At 42.6% G+C, this 17,925-nt stretch overlaps 1 protein-coding gene across 1 annotated transcript in view; it reads right to left on the bottom strand.

Moving 5' to 3' along the window:
- AGBL1 (AGBL carboxypeptidase 1) overlaps nucleotides 1-17,925 on the bottom strand; it is a 271,692-nt gene that overhangs the window by 162,554 nt on the left and 91,213 nt on the right. Inside the window, exon 18 of the mRNA XM_074880012.1 lies at nucleotides 9,722-9,902. Within this exon, the coding sequence (XP_074736113.1) occupies nucleotides 9,722-9,902 (181 nt within the window). The remainder of the gene's footprint in view (nucleotides 1-9,721; nucleotides 9,903-17,925) is intronic.

Genomic DNA, 17,925 nt, shown 5'->3' with positions numbered 1-17,925 from the left:
AATTCAACTTCAGTTGGTCCTCTAGGTTCATTTTTGCACAAGCAATTTTGAAAACATAAGCTTTCAAATGAAGCTTATTTTTGTGGATAAGCCTCTTCATTCCATTTCTACAAATACAATTTTCAATTGCCAGTCTGTTTCTCCAACCCAAGGCCATTATATATCTCCTCTCCTATCACAGTACTTTGCCAGCTTTTATTGTTACATTTTAATAACAGATTCCAAAGAGAGGGGAGGGAAAAGTGAGCAAGAAATACACAAATAAATAAAAATGTTAAAGAACAACACTAGCCAAAACACAGAGCTAATCCAACACAGAATTTCTTTAAAGCCAACTCATGGAAAAACAGCTTTACACTTGCATAACTAAGCTCCAGATTTTTTTATTCAGAGGCTTTCAAAAAGAAATTCTGTGCATATTTCACAAAAAAAAAAATGATGTGTTTTAATACTTAAGAGGGACTGAAGGGTCATATAAAACGTGAAATGTCACTTGGAACTCCGGGGATGTCCAGTTTTCAGGGCAAAAGAAATACTGCCTGATTTATTACACAGTGTAATATATGAAGGTATATTACAAGAGACAATAACCTTCATTCCCAGGCAATTTCAGCTTTCCAGGTAGTGTAGATATTGCAGTAAACTATTGGACATTCTTCACTACATCTATAAAAGTGAAGTTTTTACAATTTCATTTTGTAGACTTCTCTTTTCCCATCCTATGAATAACAACTCCATCTCTGAATCTGTAGCTTCCAATAGGCATTAACTTGGATAAGCAGACTTGATTGTAAGATGGGCAACCAAAACAGCCCCCTTATTCATGACATTAGCTCACCTCCAAAATATCCAACTTTGATATCAGTGTTTGATGCCTACCACAATCAGGTTAGAAGTAAAATCCAAGTTCAGCAGTAATTATACTATTTCTCAGTGTAGGTTTACCAATGCAGCCCGTTGGGTCAAGGTTTGCAGATACCTCCGGCAAATTCCAAGGTATAAAGGTTTTTAAAACAATTCTCCAGTTCCCGCAGTGATGATACTGAGGTATCCTTCACAAACCTTCACCAGGTGCTTGTAGAAACTGCAGCAGGATGCTTTCCCTACCCCAGGACGCAATACTGAAGGAGAGCTGTAACTACAAAGCTCACACCTCCACAAAGTGCATCCTGTGGCCAGGACTGAGAAGATGGACGAGGCTGCATGAGAGCCAACAGCCCAACATCCTTTTCATTCTCACCAATCCTCACGCATAAGCTGTGCCACCAATGCATCAGTTCCTAACAAGGGACCAGCTGCTCCTTGCCTGTCTCCATACAGAGCCTAGCACAGGCACAATTATTGTGGGAATAATATAACACAAAGGGGACTCAAATAGCATAATAACAAACAAAAGGGATAATGATACACAATCAAGCTAACAAGAATAATAATATAATTCAATCATCTCATTAACTTTACTAAAAGCTAGCTTTGTACATCAGTCTCCTGGCTCCTGAAAATGTCTTCAAAGGAGTGTGTACATCTGATTATGAACTCCCATCATCAGTGAGGAAAATAGACACAAATGCAGAACAAAATTATTCCTTTCTGAGTCCATAGAACATCATGTTCATATCTAATATTCATGCTAACTAGAAAATACAAGGTAATACCTATCTAAAATGAAATAATTTCCAAGACTAAAAGCTGAAGTGTTTAGTAGTCCAAGAAAGTAGTATCACCAAGCCCACATCAAGTGATTTTTGTAGTGAAATCCCCAGGTGACCTTGCATCACCAGCATAAATCAGGTAGGAAAGAGCCAAGGGAGATGCACTCAACTCATGGGGTACCTTTACTGTTTGAGAGCTTTACAAAGACTGCACATGCTTTCGCAATTGGCAGCTGGAAGACTAATGAAACAAGGGACAATGCATTAGATCCTTCCAGTTTTTAATATGGCCTTTACCTGATTAGTTTTCATGGCCATTTAGAAGACAGACAGTACTGTAACCTCCCTTCTATTGGCAAACAACAATATGGTACTTTAATAAGAAACCTGCAAGCAGCAGAATGAGGTCTCAGACTTCAGAGTTTAACAAAGCCTAGACCCTGTCCCTATCAGACTTTCTACTGCTGGGTCTTTTTTGTTCTCTACCAAGGCACACAGGCAGTTCTCTGGGCAATTTGTTAAAAACTAGCAGTTGTGTTGGTCTGTTATTAGTCTGGACACTGGAACAAGCAGTTATAATGCAATAGATTGAGTGTACTCTCTGGCCCAAACCCCTGGAAGCACATGGGATATATGCTGGAAGATAAAAGGAATGACAACATAGCACCCAAAATTTCAGCTATTCAGCTTCTGGGAAACAAAAGCACCAAACAATAAAGCCAACCACTGACACAAGGCTGGTGCCGAGTCCCATAGACAATGATATCACACAGGCTCCCATTTTAGAGACTGAGCCACACAATAAATTAGGTGAGGGTGTTAGAACAACAGCTGGCTGCTAATTAGTTACAGCCCTCCTCAGCAGGGTATCAACAAAGTGGCAGAGAACATCTCAAGTAAATTAAATTTTAAAAAATCCTACTGCAATCACTCCCCCGACAGACCCTTCCTTCATCTCCCCTCTCGGCTTTTTATTTATTGTAATTACTTTAGTAATAAGATTTGTTTCCTTGTTATTATATATATTACCATGCAGGGCAACAACAACAAAAAATAATAGCTGGGAAGAGTTATGTAGCTTATTTATCTCCTTGGCTGTTATTGGGCCACTGGGTGGAGAGAGCGATGAGGAGGTGGGGGCCTGGGAAAAGCAGTAAATAGAAGAGAAAGCATATTCCTCAGGAGCAGAGACGTATGGGGGCATATTTACGAAGGAGGAAACACTGACAATGAGTGAATAGAGCTAATAACTCAGGGGGCCCAGCAGCTCCAGCTGATAAAGGAAGGAATAAACAAGGCTGCATTGGAAGCACTGTCAGAAGAGAAAGTCCTGGGGTGCAGCCGCCTGCAGACGGATGTTTATCACAGAAGGAGAGCCAAGGATGGGCTGTCACATCAGCACAGCATAAAGGGGCCTTGGTTGAAATTGGGGCACCTCCCACAGCACAGAGAGGTACTTGGAGAAGTGTATGGTGCAGGGCCAGACACCACCGCTGGCTCCATCAAGTAACAACTTGCAGAGATGAGAGGTGAGGAATACTGCAGCTCATATTTTATCTCATGCTGTGCACGCACTAGCCACATTTGCTACCCTAAGCTCCCAAATCCATCACTGCCCTCTTAGAGAAGGGCAACAGAAGCAACACCTAAGGCACCAAAGCAGCAAATAGCCAAGAAAACTACTCTGCTTGGGGAGAGTTAGCTCACGCTTCATATGCACTTCCCAGAGCCGCACACCAAGCCGCTACAGATGCTCCCAGAACTGGCATTTTCACCCCCTCTGAGGTCTTGAGGAAAGTATCAGTGCATGCAAATATGCCACCTTACAATGTGCAATTCAGAGCACAGCCATTACAAATGAGTAAGGGTTGAACCTTCTACAAAATGCTCTTTTATCAAAATATACCTTGGCTTCCACATATCCAACTACTGTGGGCATGGTGGTGCCAATTTAGATGCAGGACTTCTGATGACAACACCAGGGACAGACTTGTACAGCATCTGCCAAAGACCAGCAGCACACTACTCCTGTAGTACCTCTCTCTCCTAGAGACAAACTCTCCCACTGCATTAATTAATGACAGAGTTCGAAAACACCTCTTTCCCAGACTTCCCACGTCTCTGCACTATCCTTAGAGAAAAACACACATCGTAGATCAGCTAGCTGGGAGAGAGCCTTTGGAGTGCGTTTGCAGAGTTCACGGCTCCAATTTAGTTATGCAAGGCTAGATTCTGAGAATTAAACTCCTCTTCAATCCTCTGACCACAGAGAAGCAATACTGAGAAGGAGGGGGAGGAAAGGAGGGATGTCTGTGGTTGTACAACTTTGCGTGACATTACCTCAAGATTTAATCCTTGAGCACTCAGTTCTGCATCATAAATTGACTCCTTAGACCCGCCATTAGCTTTTTTCCTGTCCCTGATCAGTTCTGCCTCTTATTGCCTGGAGAGTACAATGTCTCAATGCAGGAGAGTAAGCATTAATACAGGAGAGAAAAAAAGGCATATATACAAAGAGTGCATTTTGGGTGTAGAGACAAATGTGTTTCTGCTCCTCCTCTTAAGAGTGTCCTTCAAAAAACAAAGGACCAGGTTCCAAAGAGTAAGTGGGAGCACACTCATTTTTCCCTTTGTAACTTTTGAGAGGGTGCAGAGGAAACATGTTCTAGGAGGCATTTTAGGGGACATTTCTATCCTTCCATTTCAGTAATTGTCAAACAAGTAAAGCTTTTCCTCTGCTGGACTTGAGGACTTAATGAACAAAGCCTCATAAGTAAAACAGGATGGAATAAACAGCCTAAATAAAGTGGGAGCAAGTATCAATGGAGAGACAAGAAACCCAGCACCTCACCTGCCTTATCTTCGAACAACAGAAAAGCTTATTCGGCCTGTGTTGTGGGAGGGCAGGTGCAGAAGGGAACAGGGGGTTTTATACCAGATAAAGAATAGTCCATGGCTATAATCCAAAATGCAAATCAGGATTTCCTCTTCCTAACTGCTACTATGGTTACCCCATGGCTTTGAAGAAATCATGCAGCTTCCAAAAAAATTCACCTTCCTTTACCAAAAAAAGACTCTCCAGCTCCCATCTCCACTGATTGGTTCAATTCGTTTATAAAATGCATCAAGTTCTTTTCAATGAAAAGCTTCTTTGATTCAATAGGAGGGCGGGGAGAGTAAGAAAAGGGCAGACAGAAGAGAAGAAAGAGGAAACATCAAAAGGAAGTAAAGGAAGAGGAAGAAGGTGGCAACATAGGAGTGAGGCATGAACTCGGAGAACTGTGATACTGGCCAGTTAGGAATTTGTCAGTGGGAAGAGAATTTCTGAATACACAAAATACAGCCACTCCATGAGCAGGTGCACGTGAAGTATTTTTTAAAACAAAATCACTTCCCCAGGAGCTTCCACTTCTTGCTTGATCAATGATCTTGCAAGGCTGATCATTTTTAATTTAATACTTCTGGGAACTGGGGGGAAAAAACCCTCATCAAACAGGCACAGTTGGCAAGCATTGAGTTAGCATTTGGCATCATTTATTACTGCTGTTTATGGCGATATAAATTAGGTTATACTGATATAATTAATAACCCTAAATTTAGGTGTAATAAATAGCAATATTTATCTAGAACTGCAGTGTCTGGAGAAGTCCAGCCAAAACCACAAAATGTTGACTACCACATTGTGTCTGTGAGCACAGGCGTAGGAGTGCCAGGTGTGCGTGTGGATGGTTTGTAGATCTGAGCAGATGCTGAGTAACCTCTGCAGGAATCAGCTGCTGACAGAGGGATGCACAGCAGGCACACACAGGAGACAGCACATCACAAGTTAGCATGAAACTGCCCAGGCGTGCACGAGCACACACACAACTCGATGCTCAAATGTGTGATAATGAGTCTATATGGAACAACGTGGACAGCAAACAGAGTTCTGTTTCTTTATAAAAACCTCTTTTTATGCTGCTATAATTAGGCTTTTTACAAGTTCCCTTACTGAACTCTGCTTTCTGGATTTTACACAACTGTCACTATAATTGATCTAGTTTTGGGGTACAAAGATCTCACTTGAACAGATGAACCTTTTTTTAAAGCAATCTAAAAAAAGGCTACTCTGCACCATTCCTCATAAATTTTCCGAGCGCAGTGTTTTCCACATTCTATAAATTAAAAACAAGCTTAATAGTTAAAACAGTAGATGTAGATTGAAGAGAAAATTCTCCCAATATGCATACTTCAGTCTTCATTTCAAACCACTCAAAGTTTATGGTATGTCATTACCTCATTCTCTAAGGAAGAAAACTCAGCCAAAAGAAGAGGTCAATGACCAAGGTCTCATAGTCCATCAGTAGCAGAGCCAGGAAAAAAGCACAGGTCTCTTCCTCACCCACTGCATTTTATATCACTTTCCTAATGAAAATGATACTCTTCTTCAGGGATTCTCCAATGCTTAATAGAGATTAATTCCTTTTAAAGCTTTCCTATTTTACTATGATTTAGTTTAAAAAAGGGCTAGAGGTATGGGTGAAGGTAGTGAGCCATAAAACCAAACACCACTTATTACTTTGGATTCTCACAGAACAACTTGTGCAAAATAAAGTCAGGCTGCAAAGACACTTTCTGTTAAAGTATATGGCTGTCACTTCAGACAGACTTACACTACTGGTCTTGGAGATTAAGACCTTTTTTTCCTTATAATTTATATTGAAATAAAAAAAAAAACACCATACAAATAACCATATCAGGTCAGACCACAGACCTATATGAGGCAGCATCCTGTCACCAACAGTGGTCAAAAGCCAGTGTCTGGCAGAAAGTAGATGATGAACCTTATGAAAAGCAGTGTCTATTATTTAAAATATATAGCCATTATCAGATCAGCTGAATATTACTTGACAAACCCTACACCTGAGTGCTGTTCAGGATGGAGCAAAACACTCAGCCACAGACAGCAACACAACTGCTCACCGATTCTCTCTGGATTGAACAAAGTCAAATTAGTTGCAATATTTGATAGTGATCTATATTTTTACGTGATTACAACCCCACTCACACAGGCAGACTTGCATCACCACTACCTTCATTTAGCATCACTGGCAGGGCTGCAAGTCTCTCCACCGCTGACAGACAAGAACAGATTCTCAGAGCACTGACTGAAGCGGCAGGGAGGGTGGAGAGCTTCTTCCCAGCTCATCCACACGCAGCCGGAGCATAATCACATTACTGCAGTCCTATCTGGGCTAGAGGAACACTCTCCGCATGTAACTTTCAGATCACATTAACCAAAGCAAATACCAAGGCCATGATCATCTTGTTGCTGCATGAGCAAATGTGATCATGTGGTGCCCTGCTGGGATGAGCACTCTTCCACTGAGCCGCTCCTGAGGCAGGGAGCCAGCTGGGGAAGGGGCACGCCTGGGCTGCTGGAAGAAATCCTTTGTAACCACGCACTAGCATTCGTCTCTGTGACGGGCAGGGAAGCGTTATGCACACCCCAGCACACAGGGCTGGGGAGGAGGGAGAGTAAGGATGTTCAGAGCTGCCAACAAAAACCAATCCAACTCTTTAAGTAAAGAAAGATACTGAGATACCAAGATGAAAGCAACAGAGGCACTGAAACAGAAGAAATCCTTGTTTCACAATAAGAGATAAGCTCGCTGGTTACCCAGTGTATTCCCAGTGTAGGTATTCCCAGTGCCCAGCACAGAGCCAAGACAGTTGTTGGCCTGGATAGTGCATTTGATGCATTCAGTATGTCCACTCCTCGTGGTGGGGGAGGTGAGGTGTGAGAGCACAGCAACTTGTATAAAACTAGAAAAGAAGAGCAGGTTGCAATGTTGGCAGAGGGAACACCAGGCACTCTCACAGTCTGTTCGGGGATGCCTGGTGGGACTTCCACAAGAGGGATTGTGAATCCCAGGGCAAACAAGTCGCTTCATGAAGTGGGTTGTAAAATGGGTTTCAGACATGTAAAAAAACATTTAGCAAGTATCTTCTTACAAGTACTATGGTGGATGATGGGGTCTAGACCAGCTTCCTCAGAAAAGTTTTCCTCTTAACATTGACTTGAAAGATAACTGAGTTTACTAAAGCATTTGAACATTAAGTAGCCAAATAAATCTGCATGTACACATATAGACATTAAGGGCCTGAAAGATACCTTCTCCAATGTGCATGGTTATCTCCAGCACACCACCAGTAAACCTGAGGCTCAGAACAGAAGCATTTCTTTCAGTATAGGAGGACCCAAGTCTACTAAAAAAGCACATGGGAAGAAACAAGAAGAAAGTCTGGGCCACAGGAGGATTCACGGGATAAAAGTATTTAAATTAAAGCATAAAGGAATGGTTCTCTCCCCCAGGCCTCACAATCCGTAACAGAGTCATGGTCAAGTCCTTGTTCCCCGGCTCCCATCCCACATGTAAGGCTTAACTGAACTTTTTAACCCATCACCAGATTTATCTACAGTTTAAGCTCATCTGCACGAGGGAAGGCAAAGCACTTTCCTGTGTGACACAAGCTCGGGTAGCACACTTCATCCAGGTGTCACCAAGAGCCATGTCCTCCCTCCTGAGGGTCCCTGCTCTGCTACACTCACTCCTGACAGCTGGAGTAAAAAAGGTCAGACATTCCCTCCAGTCCTCCATCTGCTGGAAACTTTAATTAAGTGCAGTGAAAGGAACCAAAAAAAAAAAAAAAAAAAATTAGAGAGAAAAAAAGCCACAACCTTTCTCTTTTGCTTCTGCTGCTTGGAAGGATCAAGGAAGCATTTGGTGACAGCAGAGGCTTCGAATACTCTGGGGCAGTATCCAGCTACTCTGAACAGTCCTCCCAGACTACCGATATGCTCAAGTCCTGGGGAGCATAGCAACACAAAAGTTAGTCTGACTACCAACAGTCATAGAGACTGTCAGAAAAGCCCAAGCTGCTCTCTGCTGAACCCCTCACCTCAAACTGAAATGAATTACTTTAGAACCAAACTCAACTCAGTTGTTGCTCAGTACTGTTGTTCTGTTTCTGAAGCACTTGATCTGCACAACCTGACACAAAAGCAGATGGGAGAATGTAGCTTAAGAAAAGTTGTTCCTCCATACTCTGTTATGTGTTTCAGGGCTTGTCTAAACCCATCTTTCAGCTTCAGAATTTGTTGCATGTTCCATTGCAACAAGCTGGGGGACACAGGTGTTGCCAAAGCCTGTAAAGTCTTCTCACCAAAACACACAACTTTCCAGCTGTTGGTGGGAGGTGATCATCATGTCCTGCATCACAGACAGGACTGATAGTTATTAACTTACAGCCACTCCACAAACACCCAAAGTGAGCAAACTCCACTGTCTGCAGAGACACTGTAGGTTTTTTCTAGCAAAGTACAACCCATCTTTATCTTCGTGCACTCTTCAAAGGCAATTCCTCTTTCACTTGCTGCATAGCAATATTTATTTCATGTTAACATATTAGGAGCAGAGTTGTACTTTTTCCACTCATGTACAGGGAGAGGGAAAGCAAGTTAGTGTGGGTGGGCAGGGATGGTATAAAGGCAAAGAATGCAAAAAGGAATCACTATTTTCCAAGCTCAGATTCAGTATCTCTTAGGAAACATGTAGGAGGGAAGATTGAAAAGGAGGTGGGAGAAGGAGGGAGCTTCACTATATGGAAATATTTCCATGAAAATGTGCAAATTTAATAGATCCTTACTCATCTTCCCCCTCACCAGGCTACACAAAGCATTAATTAAAGCCAGTTATTCCCAAGCATACGTGTCTTGCAGGTGAAGTCTGCCCTGCTGATTTAGCACTTAACAAGAAAGATCAAGTTTTTCTGGCACCGCTAATACTCCATGCAGGAAATTGAGAGATCTTATGGTCACAGAATCACGTACATCCGAGTGTGCAAGACAGCACACTGGGCTGTCTCAGATTCACATTTTCCATATAGGATTGACAACAGGATGTGTAAAACACAAGGAAAAGTGAATTTTTCTGGCCCAAAACATTGAAGATGAGACCCGCTAGGTGCTAGGTGCACAGGGGTAAAGCCTGAAGAAAAACCCGGAACAAGTAGATGTCACAACTCACTTGCCATTGATGACTCCATCAGGGTTAAGCATGGGGATAATCTTGAAAATGAAACATTTCCGCAGGAGATCAGCAATGGGATCACTGCTTACAAGGAATTCCAGGGTCCCCTTCATTACCCAACTGGCGTTACTTTCACCAGGGTGAACACGGGCCATTAGAAACACATAAGGACGTTTGTCTGTAAAACAAAGCAAAAAAACCTAGACAGGACTTCTTTTTGAATACCATCTTTGCAAGTGGGTTTTATTCCTTTTTAATTGAGATAACAACCCAAGACGTATTTGAGGGAAAATACATCTCTAAGTAGTCCAGACATCTCCTGAAAGTGCTGTTTGCCAACTGATCCCAGGTTTGGTCCTCACAACCAGAATGTACTAGTTTCATCCCTATCTCTTTTCTTGTTTATTCTATGATACCTTACAGATATTTACATGTACTATTAGAGTGCATTTTGTACCTACAGATTACTGCCTCTCAAAATGGCACCGATATACTTTCTGGCAATTCTTGAAAGTTTGACCCTATCAAACTTCACTAAGGTTTCAGAGACAGCTAGAAATGATTTAATTTTCTGAGGCCCTACTCTGCTTTTAGTATTTCACAATTAACAACTGAGAACTTTCCAACTCTCTAAGTAGATCTGTCCATCCGTAAGGGCTCCAAGGCCGTACAAGCTGCCTGACCTAATAACAGTAATCGGTGTTGTAGTGTTACAACCACAACTAATCAAGTTAAACTGATATAATTAAAGAAAATACATAAATATGTTACCCAGATAAGCTGCAGAGGTAGAGTACTCAAAAATAACCATTATTTCATATCCATCCAACAAAAGGTAGAAATAACAATGTGCATAGCTAAGACAGGCTGTTACTTCTGGCGGAAAGACTGGTTTTGGTTTTGTATAATATAGACACGCACTCAGATCTGCAAAGCTGATTTTCAGAAGCTGCAACTAGAAGAGTTTAGTTGTTTCTAGCAATACATTTGGCATGGGAGAGATAAGCTGTGGGAATCTGGGGGAGGGGAGAGGGTTCAGGGGGTTGCTTTTTAAAAGAAAATAAAAATAATCAAAACCTTACTAAACAGTTCATTGATAAGCTCTACTGAACCTGTTTCAAAGTAGACTTGCAACTTGACAGAGAAAGTTTCCTTGTTATCAGATATGTTATTTGTTGTTCCTGTGAAAAAGCACCCACATTTGGTCTAGTTATAAGTCTCCAAAATCTCTCAGTATACATATGCTTAGAAAAGACCAAGTTTGACAGCAGATTCTTTGAAGATCCCATCTGTGCTGAGCATACTCCACGGATGGGCCAAGGAAACAGGAGAAAGCAGAGGAAGACACCTGCCAGGCGGAGAAAATAAAGGGAAAGGACAAAGCAATTATCTCTCTTAAAATGATCCTTTTGTGAGCATTCACAGTCTCAGGCCATTGTCACAAGTCAACCTGACAGATTTGCTTTAGTGGAAACCATTATCTGTCAGGACATCTCAGCATGCCAGGATAGGTTTGTCCCACTCTATCAGGCAACATCAAAGCTCAGGCTCTGTTCCCTTGCATGAATTGAGGGACCCCAACTGACAGGCTCGGGAGTGGTAACAGAAGAGTAAACAAAACCAAAAGCATCAGCTGAGTGCCCTTGTAAACAAATGCTGAATTAGCAAGTGATACACCTTTGCCCTTCGTTCCCAAAGCTGTCCTTCAGTTTCCAAATGCCTTAGAAATCATTAATCAGTTAACATGAAAGAGAGGTAGAACACCATGCTGAAAAATATAGGTGTTATTAAAGAGCTGTTTAGTGATTTGTCCAACAAAGCAAAGGATGTGTCTGAGCTGAGAATGCAGGTGAAATTTCTCATTTCACAGTCAAAGGAGGAATAAACATTAATTCTTCTCCTAAACTGTACATTCTGCACAGTTCTGCTCAATTTGTGTATTATAGTACAATTTTGTTACATCTTTCAGGGACGCAGAAAGATTTGGAAACAATCCCCCCTCCACACCTTTCTCTTAAGCAGAAGAGTGATCTGCACTCTCAGCTCAAAGAGCTCAGACAGAGAAATCATATTCTGGTCCAGTAAAGCAACTGGAATTCTGTATCTCAGTAGCCATATATTAGTCTTCTATCATTCTTACACCTTGCCTTAGCTGTGAGGTTAGTATATTTTGATAAGTGCCTAAGGCACTTATGGATTGCAAAAGATCCCTTTAGCTCCCGCAGAACTACTAGCCATTCCAATTTTTTTTTCCAAAATTAGAGTAGACAATTTCTATTCTGCTCCAGCTAGTTGTGCATTACAGTCTACCTTAGTAATGCTCTAAAATAGCAACAAGCAAAAACTAGCTTTCACAAAGATATCAGCTGCATTTTGCCATTTCCAAAGATTTTCTTCTTTCTCCCATCACCATGATTTAGTGCTGTTTTGCAGGCTCATTGCTGAGCTAAACTTATGGGACTGTGCTGTTGTAGCAGAGAATGAGGCTCTTGAGGACTCCTAATGGACAACAGCTGTAAATAGCACAAAGCAAAATAAAACGTGTTCTCTTTTGCAATTGATGCATACAGCTTTAACAACTCTTATCTCTTCTGTATGTTGGGAGAGAGCACAGCACCTTAATTGAGAGGTTCTTTCCTCAGTCAAAATAAGAAAAAAGAGACTCTAAGCAAGGGCTTTTTCATCTCAGAAAACCAGGAAAGTTTGCCATAATTCTAATTGCAAATAGCATGGGACTGGCAGAGACATGAGCTCTGTTATTCCTCTCAAGGCTGATCAAAGTCAAGCTTGTCTTACTCCAATTCAATGTCAGAAAATCTTCTGGAGTTTCCAGATCTTAAAACCCAGGAAATGGGGGATGGGGGACGAGACCAGACAGAGATCATCTGCATTGTTTCCCTGTGGGCAACAATAGAGGGGCCCATAGCCTGCAGGTCCAGCCGAGTAAACCTCTCTGTTTCTGTTAAAGCTTCCTTTAAAAGCTCCCCTCCTGATAAGCACATCCGCAGCTCTGACATCCCATCCACAAGAGAGTCGTAAAAAGGTATGTACCACCAAGGAAACCACAGAGCTTGTTAACTGCCTGTTCCCTTCACAGAAGTCATCACAGCCAAATCCCATACCCAAATGCTGTGCTCCCCCAGACTGCACCCAGCATGAAGACTAACGAAGCAGCAAATACAGCAAAGGGCTGACAACGTGGCCATAAACTCACTACCCTTGAAACACCTGGGAAACAAAGATTCAAGTCTGTGGCAGACAGGAGTCACTCAATCCTATGCTTTACAGTATATCCAGTTACTTATCTGCCATGAAATTACTGGGATAACTGTGATAAACATTAGAGCTCATGGAAGTAGTGGACAGAAGCACTGGCCAGACATACTCAGCACTGCAACTGGCATGCACCAGTCAAGATTTCTTCACTCAGTTCAGCTTCTTCGCTTCACTCCTGACTTCCCATGCCCCCATGACTGCAGTCCTGCCCAATCCACCTTGGTACTACCCAGCACAGCTTACTGGTTTACACTGGTACCCAGCTGCCCTTCTCTCTGTGCTATTTCAGAGCCCCTTGTACTACCTCCTGTGCCCCGCTAAACTGATCTGCAGGACACGCAACTACAGGTTCTCATATACACCCTTCCAGGCCCAGAACTGAGCTTAAGTCTTCAAAGTTCTCAGGCCAACACTTCAGCAGATCCTCCCCAAGTTCTGGGGAAGCTGCCAGAAAGCTGAGGCTAGTCATTTATCTCTGCAAAGCCCACATGACACATAACCTTCTCTGGGAATGTAAATAATAAAAAGAGAAAGCAGAGGAACCTTTTCATGCTACATAAAGCCTTATCCAACAGATCATGTCTCGTTACACTGTGTTACATTTCGACATGCCCAGAATATAACGTGGCACCAACAATACCCAAGGTGAGAGATGAAAGCATCACTGATTCCTCTTGCAAAACTTTGAGCAAAAACCCTTTGAGTAATAATTCTACTAATGTATCACCTAGTTCCCATCTCCCCTTCTCTTCACTCATTTTGACTGTGGTTATATGCATGAAAATAAGAGCTTTGTTCTTTCAGTACTGCTAACTTGCTGCTTAATCTCCTGCCTGTTATAAGGATCCTCCTCTAGTTCATGTCATCACCAAGGTTCACTAAGAGGTGACTTTGATGTCACTAATCATGACATCAGTTGGGGAAAGAGCAGCCTGAAAGAAATGAACAAAACCCCATTAACACAGTAGTGTCCTTCATCAAGAGGAGCACAAAAAGAAAATTAAAGGCAGTTCCAGATGCCCTGACCTGGGTTGATGTTCTAAATTATTTCAAGCTGAGATTTGAGCCATGCCATTTGTAAAGGGACAGGGCATTGAAACAACACAGGGCTAGGATTTTATAAGGAGTCAAAGGGAATTATATACACAGCATGTGAGAAATTCAACCTAGATCCAGGTCTTGACTGGAATTTTTCTGGCTGTGTTTCTGCATACCTCTCTTCCCTTTACCCCAAGCCCAGGGCCATTAAGACACAGAATTATTTTTTTTTTCTTATGCCTAAATACAGCATAACTTTTTCATGAGAATGATACAAAGAAAAGGGTCAAGTTTACCTCAGGATATAGCAGACAGAAGCAAAGAAAGAAAAACTCTCCCTTCCAACTTAATTGGCTGTGGCCACTACAGGGTATTCTGTGAGTGAAATGATGGGTAAACAGGAGCACCATCACGTAGCTCTTCCATGCATGTCACAGCTGCATCCTGTCCTGGATACATCTGATATGCCCAAGGCTTCATAGTTACACAAAGCCAGAGAGAAGACAGGATATGGTGTGATGTACAATGAATATATTAAAGTATGTTTGTAAAAAGCATCAAATACTGAGATCACAGAAAACATGAGATTGATCTGAGGCAGAATCTGTGTCAGACACTTTACTCTGCTCTAAAACTTTTCCACTAGTTGTCAATCTTGTTGTCAGTTGCCTTAAGATAGAATAATTCTTTCCTCTCCATCTCCTCCCACTCCAACATTGCTGCCTCGTTGCTGACCTTACTTTTGGCTAAATGCTCCAAAAGCAGACACATCATCATAAGACAGAGGCAAAATACATAAAATACACAGTCTGGCAGGACCAGCTGTTGTTTTCCAGAATTATCAATGAGTTATTCCCTTCTTAAATAGGTCTATATTGTATTTATTATTACTGTTACCTGTGGCAAAGAAGTGAACAGTACAAATTGCCTCGGCTGCCTGTTCTCTACCTTCATAGCTTGGTGGGGGAGTTTCAGGCTCCAAGTTGCTTGGCAACCTCCTTTTGTGCATGTGTTTTATGAATTCATTCACCTCTGAATCAGAGATGATCAGGGAGCTGAATATGGGTACAGACTGCCCAGCCTTGGTGCAGCTTGACACCCTACTAGCGCTGGTTTTTAACTCCAGGAAATTGGTTAGCAAGCTGTCGTGTCTGTTTTGGGGCAGAGTCCAAAATCTCAAGCCCTGAAGGCAGCAGGAACCACTACCATTATTTAGCATCATCTTCTGTAGAACTGAAGCCAAAGGAAACCCACATGAACCAATTCCTGGCAAATTCAAAGTGTACCTCTTGCAGAAGATTGGGGAACAACCAAATCGTATTTCTAGAACTTGCACTCATGGAAAACCTACTATAACCCTTTGCAAATTGTTTCAGTTTATAACTAACATCCCCATTTTAAGTGTGTGCCCCTGAATTAGTCTAACTGAAATTTCTAACCATTGTCTTACAATCCATTTTTCGATTTGCCAACTCAACGTTCACGGGCATATCCTATCTCACTCGGCACACCCTTTGAGCTGCTCGGATAACACTGAGCTTCAAAACTGAAACCACGTAGCTGTTACAGTGAAGCCACGTTATTAGACTGATGACAAACAATCTACCTTGCATTTACCTCCTCCTGGAGCTCTGTCACTAAGCAGAGGAGCTCCTCTCCCCGGGCGCACCTCCCACAGCCGTGCTCGGGGCCGCGGGCCCGTGCCTGTGTCAGAGCAGGCCCACCCTGCGGCCTGGGACGGGGGCATCAGCGGGTTCCCACCACAGCTCTGTCCGGGCAGCTGCGTCAGTCAGGGTGGGTGCAGAGCTCAGAGAGGCCATGGCTTTCTGCTGCGTGGGTACCATGACTCCCTGGTCGAGCTGGCAGAGCTTCAGCACCCTTCCTGCACCAACTGTCACTAGCGTTCCCCAAGGAATTTCTTTTACAACATCGGCGGAAGGGGCTTGGCCACCATTTCTCCTGGCCCTGTGCAGATCTACTCAGCCACTGTCATCAGCTCCCTGCAGGTGTCTCAGCTCCCCTGAGGTTCCCTGGTTCAGGAAACTCCCTGTGCACCATTCTGGAGCCCTCCACTGTGGATCATGTTGGCACCAGAGCTGCTCGCCTCAGTGACTGAGGGCCTGTGTCGGCATCACGGCCTTTACATCTCCTTCCTTTGCTCCTGGCCCCAGCCAGGCCTCATCAGCTACTCCTGGTGGGTCTCGCTGCTCCCCTCAGCCAGATTCTGAGAGAATAAAATCAAGATGGGGGACAGCTGGTTAGGAAGAAGTACTGCCAAGAAGGATCAGGGGATTATAGCAGACAAGTTAGTGATGCAAAGCAGTTCCAAAAATGGCAGCTCTCCTGGGATGTACTAACAGGCAACATCACAGCAAAGATGAGGAATATCATTACTTCACTCTGTTCAACTTGATGAACAAAAAAAAAAAAAAATAGCTGCAGTGCTGTGCCCACTACGGGCCACCATAGTTTAAAAATTAACTTGATGAAAACTGAAGAGGTCATTAAGGATGATAAAAGGTTCAGAAGTCATAATATATGAAGAAAAATTGGAGAAAATGGGTTTTAAACTCAGAAAGCAGAGATGAACAGAGAGCAAGGATATAACCTTTAAATTGCAAAAGGCTGCTATAAAAAGAGATAGCAATCAGTTGTTCTCACTGTCCACTGGGACTAGGTTGCATAAAAAGAAATGCAAGTTACTGTCTATCAGCCAAGCCAATCTGTAGTGACATGACTGCCTTCACTGGTGTGCCTGCATACTTACTCTACTTCCTGCTAGGTCCTTATTCATAAAGTCCTGCATCAAGCCACTCCACTACAGTGCCCAGAACAGTGTCAGTACGAGGCCTACAGCCACATAGGTCATTCTAGCTTCCCCTTTAGAAATTTGGTTCAAGATTCCACTCTAGTCCTCTGGAATTACCTCTGTGTTTGGAGAGCTGCTGAAGTCACAGTTCCAGTTTACAGGACACCTCAGCCATCCCCTTTGATCTCTCTGATACAAGGTGTCTGCTTACTACTTAATGTCAGCCACTTTAAAATATGTTAAACATTAGCCAGTAATTAGTGAGTAATCAGAAATATTTCATCATCATGATATTTTGACATCATTTGAGCTTCTTCTGACATACTGTTCAGGAACATTTATGGAAAGTTCTGTCTTGCCTGCTCTGTTAGTGACAGTCCTACCACTTTAAGATTGTAGTAATATAATTACTAGGATTCCTTTCATTTGTAATTATCTTCTAAAGCCCCTCTATTATCCTTAAGTCTACTGGTTCTTAGCTTCTGTGCATGCACCCTTTGAAAGCAGCGAGAAGCAAACACTAAGACCAGCTCCAAGAGTCCTCCCAACAGATTATCTAGTGAGCTGATGCAGGGAGCTCCAGATTATCTGTCAAAGGCAGGCAAGGATCTATCATCCTCCGCTTTTATAACATGCACATTACATCCATAATTTGTTCTATGGCAGCAGGCAATTTCAGATACTCAAGTATTTTGTACTGCCATGGCCTGACCATCAATCTATAAGTTTTTCAACCAACATGGGAAAAATGTAGATTGCCTTGCAGAGACACAAAACCTCTAAGACATGGCAAGTAGGAGAAGTATTTTCAAGTTAGGTATATACGTGACTCACTTTCTGGGTTTTTCATATGAAGATAAAAACACTGGCCCAAGGGAAAAACCAGTCAGTGGATGCTCAGAAAACGGGAAGACACTGGACCAGAGATCCATCCAAACAGACTGTACAGTGTTCTCACTGATTTAGAGAAGTGTCAGCATTGCTCTAAACTGTCCCATGCCTAAAAGAAGGAGCAAGCAGGACCCAAGTTCAGCAGAGACCTACAGGATAACTGCAGAGTGCAGAGATCCATACAGCT

Source organism: Strix uralensis, chromosome 11 (assembly GCF_047716275.1).
Source record: "Strix uralensis isolate ZFMK-TIS-50842 chromosome 11, bStrUra1, whole genome shotgun sequence".
Taxonomy (NCBI): Eukaryota; Metazoa; Chordata; class Aves; order Strigiformes; family Strigidae; genus Strix; species Strix uralensis.
The sequence above is the reverse complement of the archived record's forward strand: the minus strand, read 5'-3'. Positions and strand labels throughout refer to the sequence as shown.